This window comes from Lagopus leucura, unplaced genomic scaffold (genome assembly GCF_019238085.1).
Source record: "Lagopus leucura isolate 7727_CA_CO unplaced genomic scaffold, USGS_WTPT01 Super-Scaffold_100004, whole genome shotgun sequence".
NCBI classification, from domain to species: domain Eukaryota; kingdom Metazoa; phylum Chordata; class Aves; order Galliformes; family Phasianidae; genus Lagopus; species Lagopus leucura.
In genome coordinates this window covers 62,215,967-62,235,057 of record NW_024962264.1, presented here as the reverse complement: position 1 = coordinate 62,235,057, position 19,091 = coordinate 62,215,967, and the positions used below count along the sequence as shown (strand labels likewise).

At 35.4% G+C, this 19,091-nt stretch overlaps 1 protein-coding gene across 1 annotated transcript in view; it reads right to left on the bottom strand.

Annotated features, from left to right (window-relative positions):
* Positions 1-19,091, bottom strand: part of POLN (DNA polymerase nu) — a 72,010-nt gene that overhangs the window by 3,494 nt on the left and 49,425 nt on the right. The window contains exons 16-17 of the mRNA XM_042871117.1: positions 15,145-15,223; positions 6,338-6,405 (exon numbers count right to left, since the gene is read on the bottom strand). Of these exons, the coding sequence (XP_042727051.1) occupies positions 6,338-6,405; positions 15,145-15,223 (147 nt within the window). The remainder of the gene's footprint in view (positions 1-6,337; positions 6,406-15,144; positions 15,224-19,091) is intronic.

Genomic DNA, 19,091 nt, shown 5'->3' with positions numbered 1-19,091 from the left:
ATGTGGTGATAACTACTAGGCTGAAAACCACATGATTACTGAGAAGTATTCTTTGAAGTTATTCCTTGATGCACATCATGGCTCTTTAGCAGCTGAGGTTAGGTGCAAAGAAGGAACAAGAACTCCAAGAAGCAGCATATGGTTGTTGTCTTTCTGGCTGCTGCCAAAACCTTTTCTAATGATGCCAGCACTGAAGAATAGTACGCAGTGTTTTATGTCACATCTGTGACACTGAGGCTGATATGATAATAATGAAAAAAATAACTATCTTCTGACTGAGCACAAGTGGGGTGCTTAGACTACGCTGGCTCACTCACACTTGCGTGTTAACGAGCTGTCATAAGATTTTCCATGAAGTCCAAGTAATGCAGAAGCTTATAAGATCAGTGGCTGAAGTTCCTTAGATGAGAAAAATAAGACTTATGTTGAAATATGTTGGCACATGATAACACCTGTGTACATAGGTCGCTCTGAAAGTAACGCCTCCTATTTGCTTCCATGGAAATGATAAAGAGAACAATGAGACTGTTTGATAGAACAAATTCTAAGCTACAAAACGCTACTTTTCAACACAGGCACCACCATTATCTATGCATTTTCACTAGTGATGAAGAAGAGCCTGCATGATGCTCTTGTAAATACCTGCACAAGCAAAAATCACCCACTGTCCCTGTCACCACTGCTGAAATACATCACCCACTGCTTCACCATGCTCACATTCACCGTTTGGTCTCCATAAACGTTCAGTAAACATAGATTAATGTCAGTGGGTGCCATTTTTTCCACATGGAGAAATTCAATTCCATACCTTTGCTTCTTACACATGTCCAGGCCAGATACCATTTTGTCTGACTGCCCTGCTGCTGCCATTTGTCATATGGCAACAAAATGTAACAATATTGGTAGGAAGGTTCATCTTCTGCTGTCATAGCACCAACATCTACCTCTGACAATGTGGGCCAACTTCATAAAATAAGAGGCATTACTTTTGGAGCAGCCCTCATATTTGCTTCACGCTGGATTTGAGGTAGCTTGCGGTTCTGTTGAGGACAGCATTGTGTTTGGAGTGCAGAAACAAACATGTCTAACACTAATTGTGACAGCATAGGGAAGTGTTGGTCTAAATAATTATCTACTTAAAATTCATTCCAAGTCAAGATGCCTATTAATAAAGGAGTGTTGGATTGTCTTGAGAAGCCCAGTCTGAATTTAAACAAGCTGCCAGCTCTGGGAGATCAGCAATGCAGCAGACATCAGGACACTGACAAGGTGACATGCCTTTAGAAGGCTAAGCGGATTGCCAAGCAATCCATGGGTAAGTAATTTTTTATAGGTACAACTGTACAAAGCTTTAGTGAGAGCATCACCTCTGGATTCCACATTTGTACAGCTTCACTCAGCTCTGTAATATTCCACTAAAGCACTGACGAAAAAGCTAAGGGCACGCTCAGCCTTTAGTGCCGTTAGATAAATAAAGAGCAACAGATCACCAAGACAATGGGAGGAATAGGTCTTTTAGACAAAAGGAGTTCCAATGGACAACAGAAGAGGGAGCATGAGTCAGCACCGCTGATTCATGGGCTGAGAAATGTGAGCATCTACATTAAATCCATTTCCCCTCTAAATTTGATGCATTTTCTCCCATATAACTGTTATCCCCAAAAGGGGTTTCACAGTGACAGTGATGATTGCAAAATCTTTCTCTGTTGGTTCACACAGTTTTTGCTTTAAGGCATCTGGCATGATCAGAATTCTGCTGGATCCTTACCTGCTTTTAATTTTAAAAAGCAGAGATTAAAATGGCCACATCAAAGTGAGCGAACCTAATGGTTCCTCATTCTCCGTGACAACCCATTAAAAACCTCTCCGTGGGTTTGCTTGACTTTTTTCTTTGTTTTTCTGGTTTGACTCCCTATTTTATTTCTCATGTCAAACTGACTTCTCTGTTTCTTCCCAGAATTTAAAGGGTAGCATGGTAAAACCATTCACTTCAAACAATCCAAGGAGGTTTTGCCTGCATTTCAGCCTTTTGAAATCATATCTTTGGAAGATTTGTCTACATTTATTTTACAACAGGTTTTAAATTATATATATATATATGTATATATATATATAATTTAAAATTAAATATAATATATATATAATATTATATATATACTATATATATAATATAATATATATAATATATATAAAATAATATATAAAAATTAAAAAAATTAATATATATATATGTATATATATATACAACAATAATAGAAGTATCAAGAAAAAGCAAGTAGTTTACCATTCCTGTTCAGTAGTCTGTGAAGAAGAAAGCATTTAAATTAATTGACAGTTTTTGCATGAAAATAACTAGATAAACTGGCTAAGTACATTTAGGCTGGAAATCAAAAGTTCCAGAATTTTATCTCTCCAAAATTTAGAACTGTCTCCCAGTGGGAGTAATTTTTCATATGGAGATGATCATTTATAAAAGAGACCATATGGTATGGTGGTATATAATTGCATGAGAGGTCCCCTTTAGTCCTATGTATATAATGTCTGATTCTCCCTCTCTCTGATCTCCTGGAAAACTCTCCTCTTAAGTGCTCAAAATAAACAGTCCAGGCATAGGCAAACTTATGTTCTTTATCTCATATACATTACAGAATAACAACAAAGGTTTAAATAGATCTGTCTCTATGTCTCTATCATTCCTTTTTGTTGTTGTCGTTGTTTTTGTTGGTTTCTTTTTGGTTTCTTTTCTAAAATTTAGATTGGAAGCTTTTCGGAGAACGATTATTCATGTTCTGTCATGCACCTCTGGTCTATCTAGGGCACATTAATTATTAATTTTAAAATGTTCCTTTGCAGTCAGCCATATACTGCAGTAGCATCTGTTAAATGCTGTTCTTCCAGCCTTTGCAACTTCCCTCTCAAAACCCACAGTCAGCAATTACGAGATTTGTTGATTATGCTCATTCTGGAATGTTTTGTATGTCGTGTTAAAAAAATTACATATTTCATCTTTAGTCCCCCAGAATTGATGACAGCAAAGTAAAGGCATCATAGATGAGCTGAAATTGTAACCCATATTAGATTTTCTTGATACTGGCTGGAATAAATGTGCTTATTCAAAGAGTTGTGAATAGGAGCAAAGAAAAGGCAATGGTGTGGAACAAAAGCTTGTTTGTCCCTATCAAACTGAAGACATTTTTCAAGCTCATTCACCTATGAAATTATGACTCCAGAAACAAGCCGAAGCTGATTAGACACATGATCTGAGGAATAAGGATTTTTACAGATTAAAGGCTATCTGGAGGCATCTCTGTTTTAAGTATCAGTGTCCTCCAGTTAGAAGAAGGCAGCTCAGAGAACACAAAATGCCACTACCCTGCAATGACTAGCGCATTCTTCTGTTCTGTTACTTGAATCACCTTTTGAAGATGCACGCTTTTTTATGCAGCTGCCTCAACACTCATTAATTTGGGAACTGTAGCAGAATAAAAGGAAACTTCACGGAAATTCAAAGAACCACAATTTTCTGCTGACAGATTTTTTTTTAAGCTTTTGTTTCTACATAACAGTAATCTTAACTGATCTTAGTATAAAAATAAATAGCCTTAGTTCATTTTTTTTCTCAGACTTGGTCTTTTGGCATTCTTACATTTTAAGTATTTGAGTTGAATTTTTCTATACCCAGTAAAGTATGAGAAGAAAAAAATAAAGGGTGTAATTAATATGTGCCAAATATAAGACAGGCTGCAATTGATACATCACCACAAAATGAAAAATTGGGTTCTTCAATTCCTGAACACTTTTCTGCAATTCCTATGAAGACTCACAGTCTGATTTGGGCACAGTCTATGTACCTGATTGCATAGATTTCAGATCTTGGAGATGCCGAGCCCTCTCAGATGCAAGAACCCATTTTTTGCTGTTCCCAAAATACCATCTCCTTTTCTGCTTCTTGGGTTGCTTGAAAGCTCAGGAGGTGAGGATGCCAGACAGACAAGCTGCCTAGAAATCAGGCATATTATTGATGGTAAAGGTGACAGTCTTCTGTCAAAAGCAAATTTCCACCAAATGTTTAGAATTCGTCTTTCCAGGCATCCTCCAATAGAAAGTGAAGATTATTAAAAATGTATTTATCTTTCTGATATTTTTTTCTTGCCCTAAATAGAGAATTGAGTTAGATAATATACCATAACTATTTTGAAAACAAGCTAACTCAGTGCTTTACTGTATTTCAATGTATGTCAAGGTTTGGACACTCATTATAAACAGATGGCATTTTGACCTGTCCAGAGTGAGCAGTATGCATGCTATGCAACTGTGAGTAGTAGAATCTGTCTGGGGGAAGTATCCTCCAACGTACAGGTAAGAGCTGGTAAACTTACATGTAGTATTTTGTGCAAAAAAATGATGTTAGAAAAAAAGAATATCTTCTTGCTTGCTTGCTTGCTGCTTGCTTATAGAATTAAAAAGATTCAAGATCGTCAGTTGGACATAATAATACTGAATAGTACTGAAAAATCTTATGGTGGCCTTATGAAGTCCTAAGCAGGCATAGAGAAAGCACTGGCAGTATGATTGACTTGTGGCAACACAGCTTCTGCTCAGGAGAGTCTCAGAAGCAAATAGACATGTTCTTGTTATAAAGCAGTACAAAAGACACTTCCATAGGGGAAATGCTCCTGAAAAAGCTTGTGTTCTGCATTATCATTTAATTGAAATAATATGATTTGCCTTTATGTTCTTCATTTATAAATCTTAGAAGTGCCTTAAGATTTCATATCCTTTCCACAAAAACTAAGACATATGTTTGCTGTTGCTTTCCTTAAAAAGTAGATCAAAAGCATGCCTGGAATCAGAATGCAAATACTTTGAATACTAGGCCAGTGCTTTCTTGGATCACAGTAAATGCAGGAGAATAATACAGCACTGAGCTGTACTCAATTAAATCCATTGCACACTGCTCCTTAGCTTTACTGAGCTTAGTGATTGTACAACTGAGATTTCTCTCTGGGTCATTAATGCTCAGGCAGGGTTCTGCAAGTCAGCAGATTCTATAATTTAAGGTTTCTGAATGGACAAAAAGACTCTTTAGATAAGGAAAGATGAAGCCAACAGCTAAAGAATACCAGCAAATAAAAATAAGAAGACAAGGAGAAGAGGTAATGGGATGAAATTCATATCTGGGTTTCAAAGCACTGAAGTGATTTAGAAGCCCATATCCTTTTGACACTCCTCTTTAAAACTTGCATATGCAATTTGTTACCTCAGTTAAACAACTCCTGAACTAATTGGAAAAGTTTGGGAAAAAAGAGTCTTCCTATTTAGTTTCATCTAATAGGAATCTGGTTCAACTATTCTCAGACTGCAAATAAACCAAAACTGTTCACATAACGGACTGGGGACAACAGGGAGATCTGCTTCATACTCCTACTCCTGACTGGAAGTTAAATCCTAATTCAGATGCACCCCTTGTCTGCCTATTTGGTTATAATGCAATGTATTTCTTGTATCAGTTAGCCTTAAATATTTGTGATCTTACAGTACTTGTTTTAGCCAAAGTCATTTTTCAACTTCAGACTAGACCTAAACATGTGAATTAACATTCAGCACTTGCAGTAATGTCTCCAGTACTTACTGGAGAAAAGACCTGACAGCTTTGTCTTTGCTGTCATTTGCTAGATAAATTTTTACCAGATGTAGGGACAAACTCTAGCTTATGAAATAACATCTGTAAGAAGCCGAATGAGAGATAAAAGTGTAGGCAGGAACTTTTGCTAACAATCAGTTTTGAGAGATCCATCATAAAGTTCTCTTAATATATTAAAAAACAAAAACAAAAACACAGTACATTAACTTAAAATTACAGTACCTTGCATTCTTACATTAAGAGTTTTACACTTCTTTATGTAACAGAACCCAACTATATGTATTTAGGAAGTTATTTTCCAGGGCATTCGTCTTAATCTGGTTTGTTTCCTTCTACATCCCTTGAAGACTTTGGTGAAAATATTATTCCTTGTGGGATTCTTGTACTAACTGAGGAAATCTTGGTAAGTAAATTAAGTACAAATAAGCAATTTAACAAACTCTAGATAAGGAGCATATCACATTTTATCGACATAAGAACCAGTGAGGGAAAATGTTCAGAAAAGCCTGCATAGCATTTATTTTCTTAATCATGAGAATCAATGAATCAAAACTTCCTGTTACATCAATTCTTAATCATCTGGACAGTTGGACTAGATGATCCTTTTAAGTGAGCTACTGTATTCTATGTTATTCAAAAAAAATGACAGTCTATTGGGAAATGGGAAGGGAGAAAGAAAGAGATTATATTTACCTGAAAATTCCTGGATTTGGGAATCTTCTACTTCAAACAACAACTCATCATGAATCTGAGCAATTAATCTGAAAAAATTCAGAGATGTCAGACAGAATATGCATGAAATTTCTAATAGTACTTTTCACTCGTATCAAGTAATTTTCATGTAAACCACGCATACAGTCCTAAGAAAAGTCCTACGAAAGTGAAAGACTTCATCAATGGAGTTAAAAGGACTGCCATTCGACATATTCTGAAAGCATAAAGGCCATGGTCTCAAATCGAAACTGCTAGCTAACTTGTAAATGCCTGTCAGGGATTTGATATGTGACAGGTACTATTTAAAACTGTTGTAAATTGCAGAAAAACTGCAAGAAATTAGAGAGACAGGTTTTGCTTTGTTAATATAGCTTGTTTTCCTCAAACTGAGCTGTAATAACTGGGGTTGCAAATATGCTGTTGTAGTAATCCAAATTAGGTCAATAGCAAGAGGACTTGGCTCATTGGTATGCAATAGTAACTCCTAGTCTAGGATTGGCCAGTGACTGGAGTCTTTCTCAGGAAATACTCCTTTCACTTAAAAGCAAATTAAGGCTCCTCATTCTGTGGGTTGAAGAACAAAAATGCAGGTTCAGATACTCAACCTGATTTGTTGCCTCTGTTACCAGGACAGTTGTCTTCGTAAGAACAGAATGTACAACTGATAGCAGCAACATCTTAAAACCCATGCAACAACATGCACCTGAGCTCTTCAGTTAGAGCTGTTTTGTAATAAAGTTCTACTAATTCTTTGTTTTTTTCTTTGTCAATATTAGTTCTACATCAATAGGCCTCCTGCATATGGATTGTGTCTTAATTGTTCAGCGCATACTGGGATAAATCCTAAATTATTGGTCTGCGTGCAAAAATAAGATCACAGTGGAAACAATATATGTGTTTGACTGAATCACATCTGAGGAAGAATAGATATAGTCTAGCACGTATAATCTTTCATGCAGTTCTTACCTAGAAAGGAAAAATATTGCACATCTGATTAAGCTGCACTCCTATTAGGTTTATTTCATTACTTCTTTAATACTTACAGCTGGCAGTCTAAGTCATGAAACTGTAACATCTATTTATGAATTTCTTTGCATTTCATATATAACATTTAAATTAAATGCTATAGACTTTTTTAATACCTAGCAGTTATTCATTCTTTAGAAATGGCTGAAATATGGTATGGTTAGAAGTTATAACTTTCACATCTTTCAGGAAAATATCCTAAGATAGTTTCACACTGCTTTAAATTACAATGTGACATTGAGTACCAGTGTGGTGAGCTCTAATAATAGGTCTTCAATTATTAGTCACTTACACCTCAGTCAAAAGCAGAGTGAAACAGATTAACATATTTCTAATAGGAAACTGGGACACGGGATACAATAAGAAACAGATGAAAAAACCAGGATCATCCATAGCAAGAGAATAGAGTTTACATGAAAAGCTATGATTTCCAATGTAAGTAAATTAATTAAAGCAAGAGATTCTTCATAATCATGGGAGTGACATATAAAAAGATATAAATCAGAAAGAACTGTGAATGTTAAAAACTCCAAATATACTTTGAATCAATGGAGTAAGTGAAAATGAATGCATTGATGAAGCCATTGAAATAAAAATGTGACAGACCAGTTATTGTTTGTATCAGAGTAGTGACTCATGGCGTCAGTCAGAATTAGAGCCCAATTTTCTACATATTTAGTAAGGAACTGTTCCTTCTTTGAAGAATTTACAATATAGATCAAATATTTTATCATTGATTTGTCAGATTTTAGAAATGGAGGAAGAAGATTTTCAAAAACACTCAGCACTGGATTAACAGATCACCTCATCTCCATGCTAGAGCTAAAACTGGTTTTGGGTTTCTTAAAGCAGTGACATTATCCTATTTGACTTCAGTACAGATGAATGAAAAATCATAGTAATATTTCCATTCAAAATTCACACCTTTTACTATTCCAATATTACAGACATCTTTCATATAGCTTAAGTAAAAAGTTTTTTCAAAACTTACACTCCTGTTTAACAGCTTAATAAAGTGATCGCCACTTTGAAGGAATACTGAAATAGAAAGCTCCTCCCATTATTGCTTGTTAAAATGTGAAGTAAACTGGATTACACTAAACTTGGATCTTCAATGGATCCACATAGTTATCATTACTATATTACGACCATATAATTGATCTGATATATGACAAAACAAGCAACTATCAAGAGATTTTTTTCATAAGCTTCTACTGATGAGGCCTCCTTACTGTTTATTTTTTCTTAATATCATGTCAGATTTTTTTCTAATATAAGAATAGATGAGGATTTTGTTAGTTACTGCAAGGCAATATATTCCAGATCTGGACCTCTCTAAAGAGGCAAGTTTTTCCAGGACTACCTAAAGTCTGTTGTCTAGAAATGAGTGTGCTACTGAACTGAATTCAGCAGAACAGCTCTTATATCACCTGTGAGCAATTGTATTTCTTCGCCATTAAAGGAAACATTTTCTCCAAACTGCAAACAAGACTTCTGTGGTGTGACATGCTGCAGATGCTACTGTAGGAATATCCTGTAGAAGATGCCAGTGGTAAAAAAAAAAAAAAAAAGACATGATTTTCCTAGCTGTCTTCCTTGGAAGGTGTTTTCTAACAGTTAGATGCTCTGTTTCAGGTCAAGATATGCTCAAACTAATTGTATTAATGCTCATTCTATGGTCAAAGGACTAAGGTAGGCTCTCACTTGTTCTGAACCAACATCTGGAAAACTCCATCTCTAAACACTGACTTTGTAGGGCTACCATGCCCTACCTAAAATCAGACACAGAATAGTCCTGTGTACAATTTTGTTATATATTTTTGTATTACGAGGAGAATCCTTTCTGCTGCTAACAACAAATTCAAAACATAATATTGTCCAGCTTTCCAGGCTGGTCTAAATGAAGATAATACAAAAAAATAATGAACCAATGAATTCCTACAGACTAACTGTAGGTTAATTTACTCCATAATTTGGAAGCAGGCAACCTGGACCCATCACAAGCCACTTCCAGACCACTTAAAACCCAACACAGTCATGTTAGTTTGGGGATCAACTGGGGATCCCCCATTTGTAACTGAAGAACAGATTTCCTTAAACCAAAGAATTTTCTTTGAAGAAGGGACAAAAAAGAGAATTTATTTGAAATTTATCATAGCTTTTTGTCTCAGCAAAAATCTAGCTAAATTTTTACCAAGTTCCATAAAGCTTTACTTAAGAACATAATACAATGGTAATAATTAAGATTTTATATAGGTAGAGTAAAAATGTCAAAAGCTAAATGTTCGAAGTTCCTAAAAACACACTACTTCAGAAATGGCATTAATGATCACTTAGCAGCACCACGTAAGTGTAGAAATATTTCAAAAGAATCAGCCCTTTTCTAGCCAGAGTTTTCTTATAAAACACTATTTCCCTGAACATTGAACTTCATACCATCTTCTGAAACAGCAGTATCAGATTCTATTTTCCATAGATTACTAGCTTTGTCTGTCATTTTGTCCTTTTTAATAAATAAAATAATCATTCAAGTCATAAAACTGCATTTTTTCCTTTTGAATTTGAAATTCCTAACTGCATAATGGAAGACTATAAAATAGTCATTACTACATGGTTAAAGGTCTTATTTAATTAAAAAGTAACTCAAAAGAGAACAAAAAATGTGGTTAGAAAAAAATTTTTAAAAGACTAAAAAGAAAAGAAAGACAAAAAGGCCGCTTATGTAATAAACACTTCCACGTTTTCAAGAACGTTTAGATTGACGAAATCCAATGACTTTGGGAGAACACTTTTAAATCTTTTATTTCAGACTATAGGCATCCCCCACAATCACAGAAAGATGAGAATTTGCAGATAGATTATTCCTAGTAACAAATCTTGCACCTTCCTTCTGAAGCACCTGCTACTGGCCACACTCAGTGATAACGGACCAGATAAATGCTGGATTCAATTCTTAAAATCTCTGTGTCCTCTGCACTAAATATTTTTTATTTTTTTATATACTACAAATACTACTCACTATTTAATAGCTGCACAGTTTCCCCATAAATATACATGGGTTTAACTGGAAAGAATTCCTATTAAATTGTCATGTAGATAAGGAACAAGTTGAGATAATTTTGTGACATTTTGCAGACTTTTCAAGTTTCTCATGAAGCTGCATATATGAGGATTTCTAACGTAGTAATATAAAAGATGTAGCTCAAAATATATCATGCTTGCATAGGTGTTACTTGAAGTTACTTTATATTACTTCTCTTTCAGTATTTTCCTACTGAAGACCAAGACATGTTGACATTCTAACATTTTGAGTACAAAAATTCAGCTAACTTGTGAAATTTCTCAGCAGTTACATCAAGAAGAGCAGGAAGCTGAACAGATGGTTAATTAAGAGAATAGAATTTTCACGTGTACCAAAGTGTTTCAAAACATACCTACCAAAAAGGTGACCTACAAAAGGTTTTTATAAGCTAGAAGTATTTATTTGTGTTTAATGACCCACAAAAAAGGTACATTTAAGTGTCTGCTGCATCATAAATGTCCTTTTTACCTATGATATTTAAGCATATTAAATATAGTTAGCTTTTTCTATAAAGAATAAATCATTTTTACTTTTTCTGGCTCACTCTGCATAAGGTGTTCAGGTAATTGCTCACCATCTTGTGCATACATGCAAGGTACTTCTGTGAAATATTGAGGAAAGCAATGAATTTGCTAGGTCACAGCACAACTAGAAATACAAAACAGCCACTTGGGAAGCGAAGAGCTATGTACTGGATGGGGACAGCAGCTATGGGGAGCTCCCAATAATTTCTACAACAACCACATGATGTAGGATGTTTCCTTCTGCTACTGAAACAAAAGCATATGTCTGAGAAACAAAAACCTCATTCTCCTCAAGCATAATTAAAAACTTCTATCTTTTCCCTGTGATTCTGCTTCTCCGGTACTAGGCTAAGGATGATTCTCTTGCAGGAATTAATATTCAGAGCAGAACATACAAGGTAATAATGGGGCAGAGAACAAGACCAGTAAGTATTTAGTTGGAAATCTTGGATAACTCCTACAGAAGAAACATGGGTAAAATTAATTCTTTAATTCCATAAAAAATAAGAGGAGGGACAACAACTGTGTACTCAGAGCTAAAGAAAACCATTCTACACAGCAGCAGCATTAAGTAGCTCACAGAATGAAGCTCGCTATGATATAGTCAAGAAAATCTTTTATTGCTATGCCCTTTTGTTTGAATCTTTTGTATGAAAGCATAACCAGTTAATAAAGTACTAGTGCTGGAATCCCTGTACACCTATATGTCTCTTATTTCTTCTCTGTAACTAAATTAAAACCAATTCCAGGAAATGAGCTATTTGAGTTTTACCATATGATTTGTATCGGAAAAAATTCCAGGTCACATAACACAGAGCTTGTTCCTGGGACAGTAAGTGTTCTCTCTTACTAGTTTAGTGATATGTGTGGAAGCAAGCTGCATTTTTAGTTCATCAGCTCAAAAAAATCATTATGCCGATTGAAGCGTTTGTTCATTAAGGAAAACTTTGAAAAGCTTCAATATCTACTGCTAAAGAAGAGCAGTTGGGATCAAGAAAATAGGTTTGTGCCTTTTCCTCTATTTTTTTTTGTGGCTCATACTTTTCAAATCATTTGTTTGTATCTGGCCTGTCACTGAATCTGTTTTACCCAGGCTCTGGACACACTGAGAAGTAAAGCTGTGTGTTTGAGGCACTAGGATCTAGTGTTATAGGAATGATAAACAGATAAGAAAGCACAATTGCCAGATTCAAGCAATATTACTCAATAGTTCTTTGGAAGTGTTAAAGTTAATTTGCATGTTGTTAGGATGTTACCATCTTTAATGACTAAAAGCTTCTGAGCAGTTCATACAGTGCCAGACAGTCTTTGGGTAGCATGCATCTATCTTCAGCTTATACAACGACAATTTTTACAAAAACCGGTATAGGCAATCCCTTCTTCCTTCAGTTGCCAACATCCTTCCTCCATTTCACATTCCCAGGTATATGCCACTGTAATGACATTTTAAATAACTACAATTGTCAATCTAAGTTCACAGAGTATTTTTCTACTCTCATAAATTCCACAAATCTTTCTTTCAGCTGCTAATATTTGCCTTGATCTGACTTCAGAAGTTCCTTTGTTATCATCTGCCTACAGGAGACATTCTGTGGAGGTTCTGTGAATTGCATCATGCAGGTAAAAGCTAGCACTTGAATAATTGATGTCAGCAGCACACTTTCAGTAAGCAACTTGGCCACAAATGGCAGAACAGCATCTCAACAAAGATGTAGATAATATGGAAGAATTTTAAAGAAATCATGTTGATTATTCATCAGTTCCATGCAAAATGAACACATCAACAGCAGTGGCAGTAGCTAATCCATAGTAGTATCAGCTTTTATCATACTGATTACGTATTGAATGTAATGCTTCTTTTACCCATTTCTGTAAAATTATTCTCAGACAACAGACTGATTTTTTTATTGACAACAGCATGAGTTGCTGAGCTGGCATTTCAATTAAAAGATGTCCAATACAAAGTGAAAAATGAGACTGCCACTGATCAGCCACAGAGGAACATACTGCTCCTTCACGAGGACCTCGCCGATTCAGCTTCGTGAAAATGTAATTGGTTACCTTTCACTGACTTCCAAACACGATGTTACATGGACAAAGAGTAATGAAAAATATCATGATTACTAGTCATGAGAAATGAAGCTACGTACTATTGGGTCAGAACTTGCTCACATACAATTACAATTTATGTGAATGCAGCACTGTTGATGATGAAGACAGTAAACCTAACTGCAAATTAACATCAAAAACTGTAAGACCTTGTCTAAAATGCAATTTGATTCTTTTTTCTTTTCTTTTTTTTTAATTTGCAAGGTAGGGAAGACAAAACGTTGGGTGTCAGCCACTACTTGGTTATGCATTGTAGGGAAGACAAAACGTTGGGTGTTAGCCACTACTTGGCTATGCCTTATAGGATATACTGTATCACAGTCTAAATAAGGAACTCATAGTTTCTTCTAAAGTATATGTAGATGATATTTCTCTTTGATATGTTACTCAAAGTGAAAACTTTATTCTAAAATTAGAAATTCTAATAGAGAGGAAAAAACCTTGCAAGGGGGGTAGAGATAGAAGAGAAGATAGTAGTATATTTTTTTTTCAGTATGATTCAATGTGATAATAGGAGGCTGGTTATATTTCTCATTTTGGAAGAGCTACTGTGCATTCCTACTGTTACAATAACAGCATCATTTCCTTTCTTCAATATTTTTCGAAGAGCTTTACAAAGAATGTTAGGATCATTATCCCAACTTTACTGAAAAGAAAATCAAGAAACAGACCACTGAATAAATAATAGCTGCATGTCACTTGGCAGACAAGTGACTGAGTGGAAACACAAAATTTCAGGTTCCAATACCGTAATCTGTTGACAAGACCATGGTGATGCTTTCAAATGCCTGAGCCACTTTCTAACCAGGTGAGTGTTCACAGAATTTACAAAGGCACTGACTGTGGTTTTCTGACAAGCCTAGCTTCTAAGTATCTAATAAATATTACAGCCAAGAGCCATTTGTAAATATTAAAAGGTTCTGCTTTAGCAAAGCCATCAGTTGTTAATGGCTGGCAGGAGTTCAAATCCCAGTTTAAAACAGTCTGTCTCTTCTAATTGACCTTGCAATCTTAGTCTTTCCCAGCTGCGGTATTTACGGTAGGAATGAGAAGCATAGGCAGCAATTCTTCTGGTCTAGCACTTTTCCTTTGATTTCACATCACAAGGAAAACTTGTAAAGTACCTGTAACTCCCCATGTCTGTTATGTCCTTAGCCATTTGATAGCACTACATTTTTTAAATAAATAGTTTTGAGAGAGGACAACTCAAGCAAACTTTTCTGTTGAGAGAAAACATTCACAAGCTTTACCAGACATGGAATTAAATGCAAAAACCTTTGGCTTTCTCATCATTACAATAAACAGATGGTCACTGAACCTAAAGATGCAGGTGTTAGCTAGGTACAGAAGGAGATAATGTATTTTTTACTCTTACAAAATCTCTGCTTGCATCCATTAGAGACTGGCTAGTTGGCTGACTGTCCCATAAGGTAGCTGCTCTATCATGTTATACTTGCCAAAATAAAATTAAGCCAGGCCACAGCTGCCTGATTCTGGCCTCTTCAAACAACATTGCCTATATATCTGTACACCAAAGAACAGTTTCCCATTTCAGATTTGTAGTATAGGGCCACTTATTTCTTTCCTTTGTGTTTTTGTTTTGTTTTGCTTTTTTTTTAGCAAAAGAAAGCCATCTGTAAAAGGATTAAAAATTGTTCATTTATTTTGTTTGAGCACTGATTTCCTGATTCCTGTTTTTCCTAGCTCACACTATGTTCAATTGCCATTGTACAATATACTCAAAATACAGGAAGGATATGATCAGTGGGCTTGATTTCAAAGACATGGAACTACCACTGATCTAGATCTGACTGAGCTTCAACAGACCCTGGGCACTGCATTGCCTTGGAATAGGTTTACATGTCCAACCATTCAAGCACAAAGATACAACTTCTGGTTGTATAAAAGCATCTCCCACAAGCCCTTGCTTGTTAAAAGATACAGAGGCATACACAATATTTCTACAGCTACCTAAAATGCTAGAGACCCATTCAACACTATTTTTGTTTCAAAATTAAACACTTTTGCAGTCATTCATTACTAACCTGGCTGTTAAAGTTGGAGAAACCACAACAGAGGTAAAAATCTCAACCATAGCCATTTTGCAAAGATCAGCTGCAGATCCTACGAAAGAAAGTGATCTGCTTTCAGTTTAAAGCATGCAAAAGGAAAGCTGTTTTATGGCATAGAAATGAAAAACATCTGAAGATTGTGAATTATAAGAATTTGCAAAACTAGTGAATTCAGTTGATGTAATATGTGAAACAGATTAATAAATAACAAACTACTACATGTTAATTAGAAACAGAAAACAGAAAATATATAGTATAGAATTGCTCAGCTTGGAAAAAAACCTTAAAGACCAGCAAGTTCAACTTTAACCTAACCATACGATCTATCTGAAATGATCTAAATTAAATTGAAAATGATCTGATGTAAAATTTACCTATAAATTAATTAAAATGTAATGTAAAGGGCAGAATTTTGTTTTAGAGACATATTTTCATTTGGTAATTTAATTCATGATTTTTTTTAACTCAGTGGGTATGTAATGTATATTCATTACATTATAGGGCAATTACGCTACGTTACAGGGCAGCGTTGCAGAAACAGTGTCAAGTTGTGTAATGGATTAGGCATTTCTAATAAAGAGACAGAGTGATCCTCCAGACTTGCAGTTTGGTGAAACAGCCTGTTCTGAACCACGCAACAGGATTTAGTGCATTTTTATAGAGATATTTATCAGAAAAAGTACAGAAATAATCCTTTAACTAAGGACCAGGAGCAATAATTCTTGCCCCATCCGATATCTTAAAAGTACCAAACCATACACGTTTTCATTTTTGAACCCTCAGTTCAGTAAATCTTGAATTCTTTCTTTCAAATAGTCCAACATCAAGAGATAAAGATTATCCAGTTAGGCAAATAGCAAGGGTACTCTCCTGGGAGGTAAAAGAATATCTAAGAGATTGAAGAGATTATTATGTCTCAATAACCCAACAGGGGAAAGACTTAATACCTATTCCTGGTTTTCTGTAACAAACTGCCTTCCTGTGAATTCATGCTGAGACTCTCTTTTATTCATTAACTATACCAAGAACAGATACTCAGCTGGTTTTTGAGATGTCTACATTTAATGGAAAATTTAAACCCAAATATACTTGTTTTTCTGTTCAAATGTTGTCTCACATGGATTAAATACAACACAACACAGGATGCATTGATATCGAAACTAAGAAAAGATGTTTCATCACGAGTTAAGTAGTCAGTCAGATCATGAGAATAAATGTATATAACTATTTTATTCCTCACAGTACATATGTGTAAAGTGCAGTTGTATCAAGTTAAAGCTGGCACTCTGCACATTCCTCTTAATATTGCAATGCAACAGAAGAAATCATCTAATATCCGCTTCTGCTACCATTTTCAAAATGCAAACTGCTTATATTATTAGACTATTATCACAGAATCATGGCATCTTTAAGGTTGGAAAAGACCTCCACGATCATCTAGTCCAACCATCCACCCACCACCAATATTTCCGTTCTAAACCATGCCCCTTAGTAGCACATCCAGAAACCTTTGTAGAGCCTTCCTACCCCCAGGCACATTGACGCTTCCTCCCAGCTTGATGTAATCTGCTAACTTACTGAGGGCGCACTCAATCCCCTCGACCAGGTCATCGATAGCAATATTGAACTGGACAGGCCCCAGTAGCGGCCTCCAGGGAGCACCACACATGATTTAACTCCGTTCAGCACTACTCTCTGGGCCTGGCTCTCCAGACAGTTCTTTACCCAGCAAAGAGTGTACCTGTCTAAGCCACAGACTGCCAGCTTCTCTAGGAGAATACTGTGGGAGACAGTGCCAAGCTTTGCTGAAGTCTAGGTAGGATACATCACCAGCCTTTCCCTCATCCACTAGTGGGTCACTCGATCATTGTAGCAGGTCAAGTTCGTCAGGCAGGATCTGCCTTTCATGAACTCATGCTGTCTTAGCCTGATCCACTGGTTATCCTGCACACGTTGTGTGATCTCACTCAAGATGATCTGTTCCATAACCTTCCCTGGCACTGAGCTTAGATTGACAGACCTGTAGTTCCCTGGATCCTCCTGACAAGCCCTCTTGTAGATGGGAATCACAGATATATAAAGATAAAACACATTATTTGCAGTTTAGTACATTAATTCTCTAACTAAAAATGCTTTAGTATATTATAGAAAGATTTTACAGCATTTAAATATTTTTTCAGATGTGAAATACTGCAGTTCAAAAAAAAAAACAAAAAACATAGAGTCTAGAGCAAATTCTCTAATAAAATCTAGAAATTCTGACCATGTTAAAGTTTTTAATCCTTGTTTCACCCTACCTTCCAATTTACATGTTTTGAATAAGAGTCACAACTTTTTTTTTTTTCAGATTTGTTCTCCAGTATGATTTGAACTGACAATTAAATATATTAATCTTATCAATGTAGGAGAATTTCACAAGCAGTCCTGTGTTGGTGTTGTAGGCATGCTAGTCACGATTCAAGAGTTGGACTAGATGATCTTAGTGGTCTTCTCCAAACTTAATGATTCTATGATTCTATTCTATGATTCAGCTTTGTCTCAGCTCCAAGCTCTTAGCACAGATGGGCACAAGCAAGTGGTGCTACAAGGGCAACGTAGCTTTATTAATGTTGCCCCATACACTCAGCAGGACCCACTGTATTAGCTCAAGCATTATGTCTTCAGCTGGAGAGGGCTGCTGTTCATCTGGGTGAAACTGAAGTGAAATGAACACAAGTCTCTAGAGAAGCTTGTGTAGGTATTCCCGGATGTACAAATATGCAAGCTTTGCTGCAGATGTTATAAGAATATTTTAAAATCACAGAACCATAAAATCTTAGAATTGCTCAGGTTGGAAAAGACCTTAAAGATCATCAAGTCTAACCGAAACCTGACCATATTACCCTAACTCTAACAACCCTCTGCAAAAACTGCATTTGAGAGCCTCATACAGCAAGGCAGCTATCACTTGAGCACAAGTGTTACTCAAGTAGCAGGGTATGTATTAGAATTCTAGATCTGTACATGTTCTTGTAGAGATAGTACTAAATTCAGTTACTGATTATAAGGATGTCAAACATGACATAATTACGTAAGTCATTTTTAAAATTAAACATTAACATGAATAATATTTGGAGAAAAAAAAAAAAAAAAAAAAAAGAAAAACCAAATGATCCTTTCAAAAAGAAAATTCAAATGACCCTTACAGGCACTCCATCACTGTATTTAGAAAGCAGTTTTTACTTATCTGTAAACTGTACACGTCCAATATAGCTTAATGAAAACCTTGTCAGCATATTCCAAACAAAGAAATAATGTCTGCAAGGTTTGGTGGGAGGGATATCAGCTTTGGACTGCCAGCTCAATTTCTATTTGTTCTTTATGTGGTTAATTCTATACAAGACTTGGGTCCAAACAACTTATATGTTAATATATCTTTTACTAATATTTCAGTATTTTTGTGCTAATTTTTACATTTCCAATTTCTCTGAAGAAACATCTTTATTTTCACCCTTCAGAGAATTACTTTCAAATGTTCCTTATGAAGAGTTGGGTTTCAAAATATAATAAGGTTCTTGTAATACTGCATATTTCTTAAACTAAAGCTACGTGACAAAAAAAAAAGCCAGAAACTGTAAGCATAAAAATTACAGAAACACTGTGAAAGAAACTCTCAAAGAAGCCAGAAAGGAAAATATTTCAGACAACCATGCATTCAAGCCTTGAAATCTTATATGTTTTCTCCATATGTAGTTAGTGTCTACACCTGTATTTAACAATGGCAGAGAACTCTACTGCATTAATACACTGTGTTTATTTGAAGTTTCCAAGGAACCTAGAATAAACATTTTAAACTTCTGTTTTTATAATAAAACTCATGCCTCAGTAGCTTACTTTAACAGACTATGAGAATACTCATTTTTTTGAGAGCAAAGGAGATT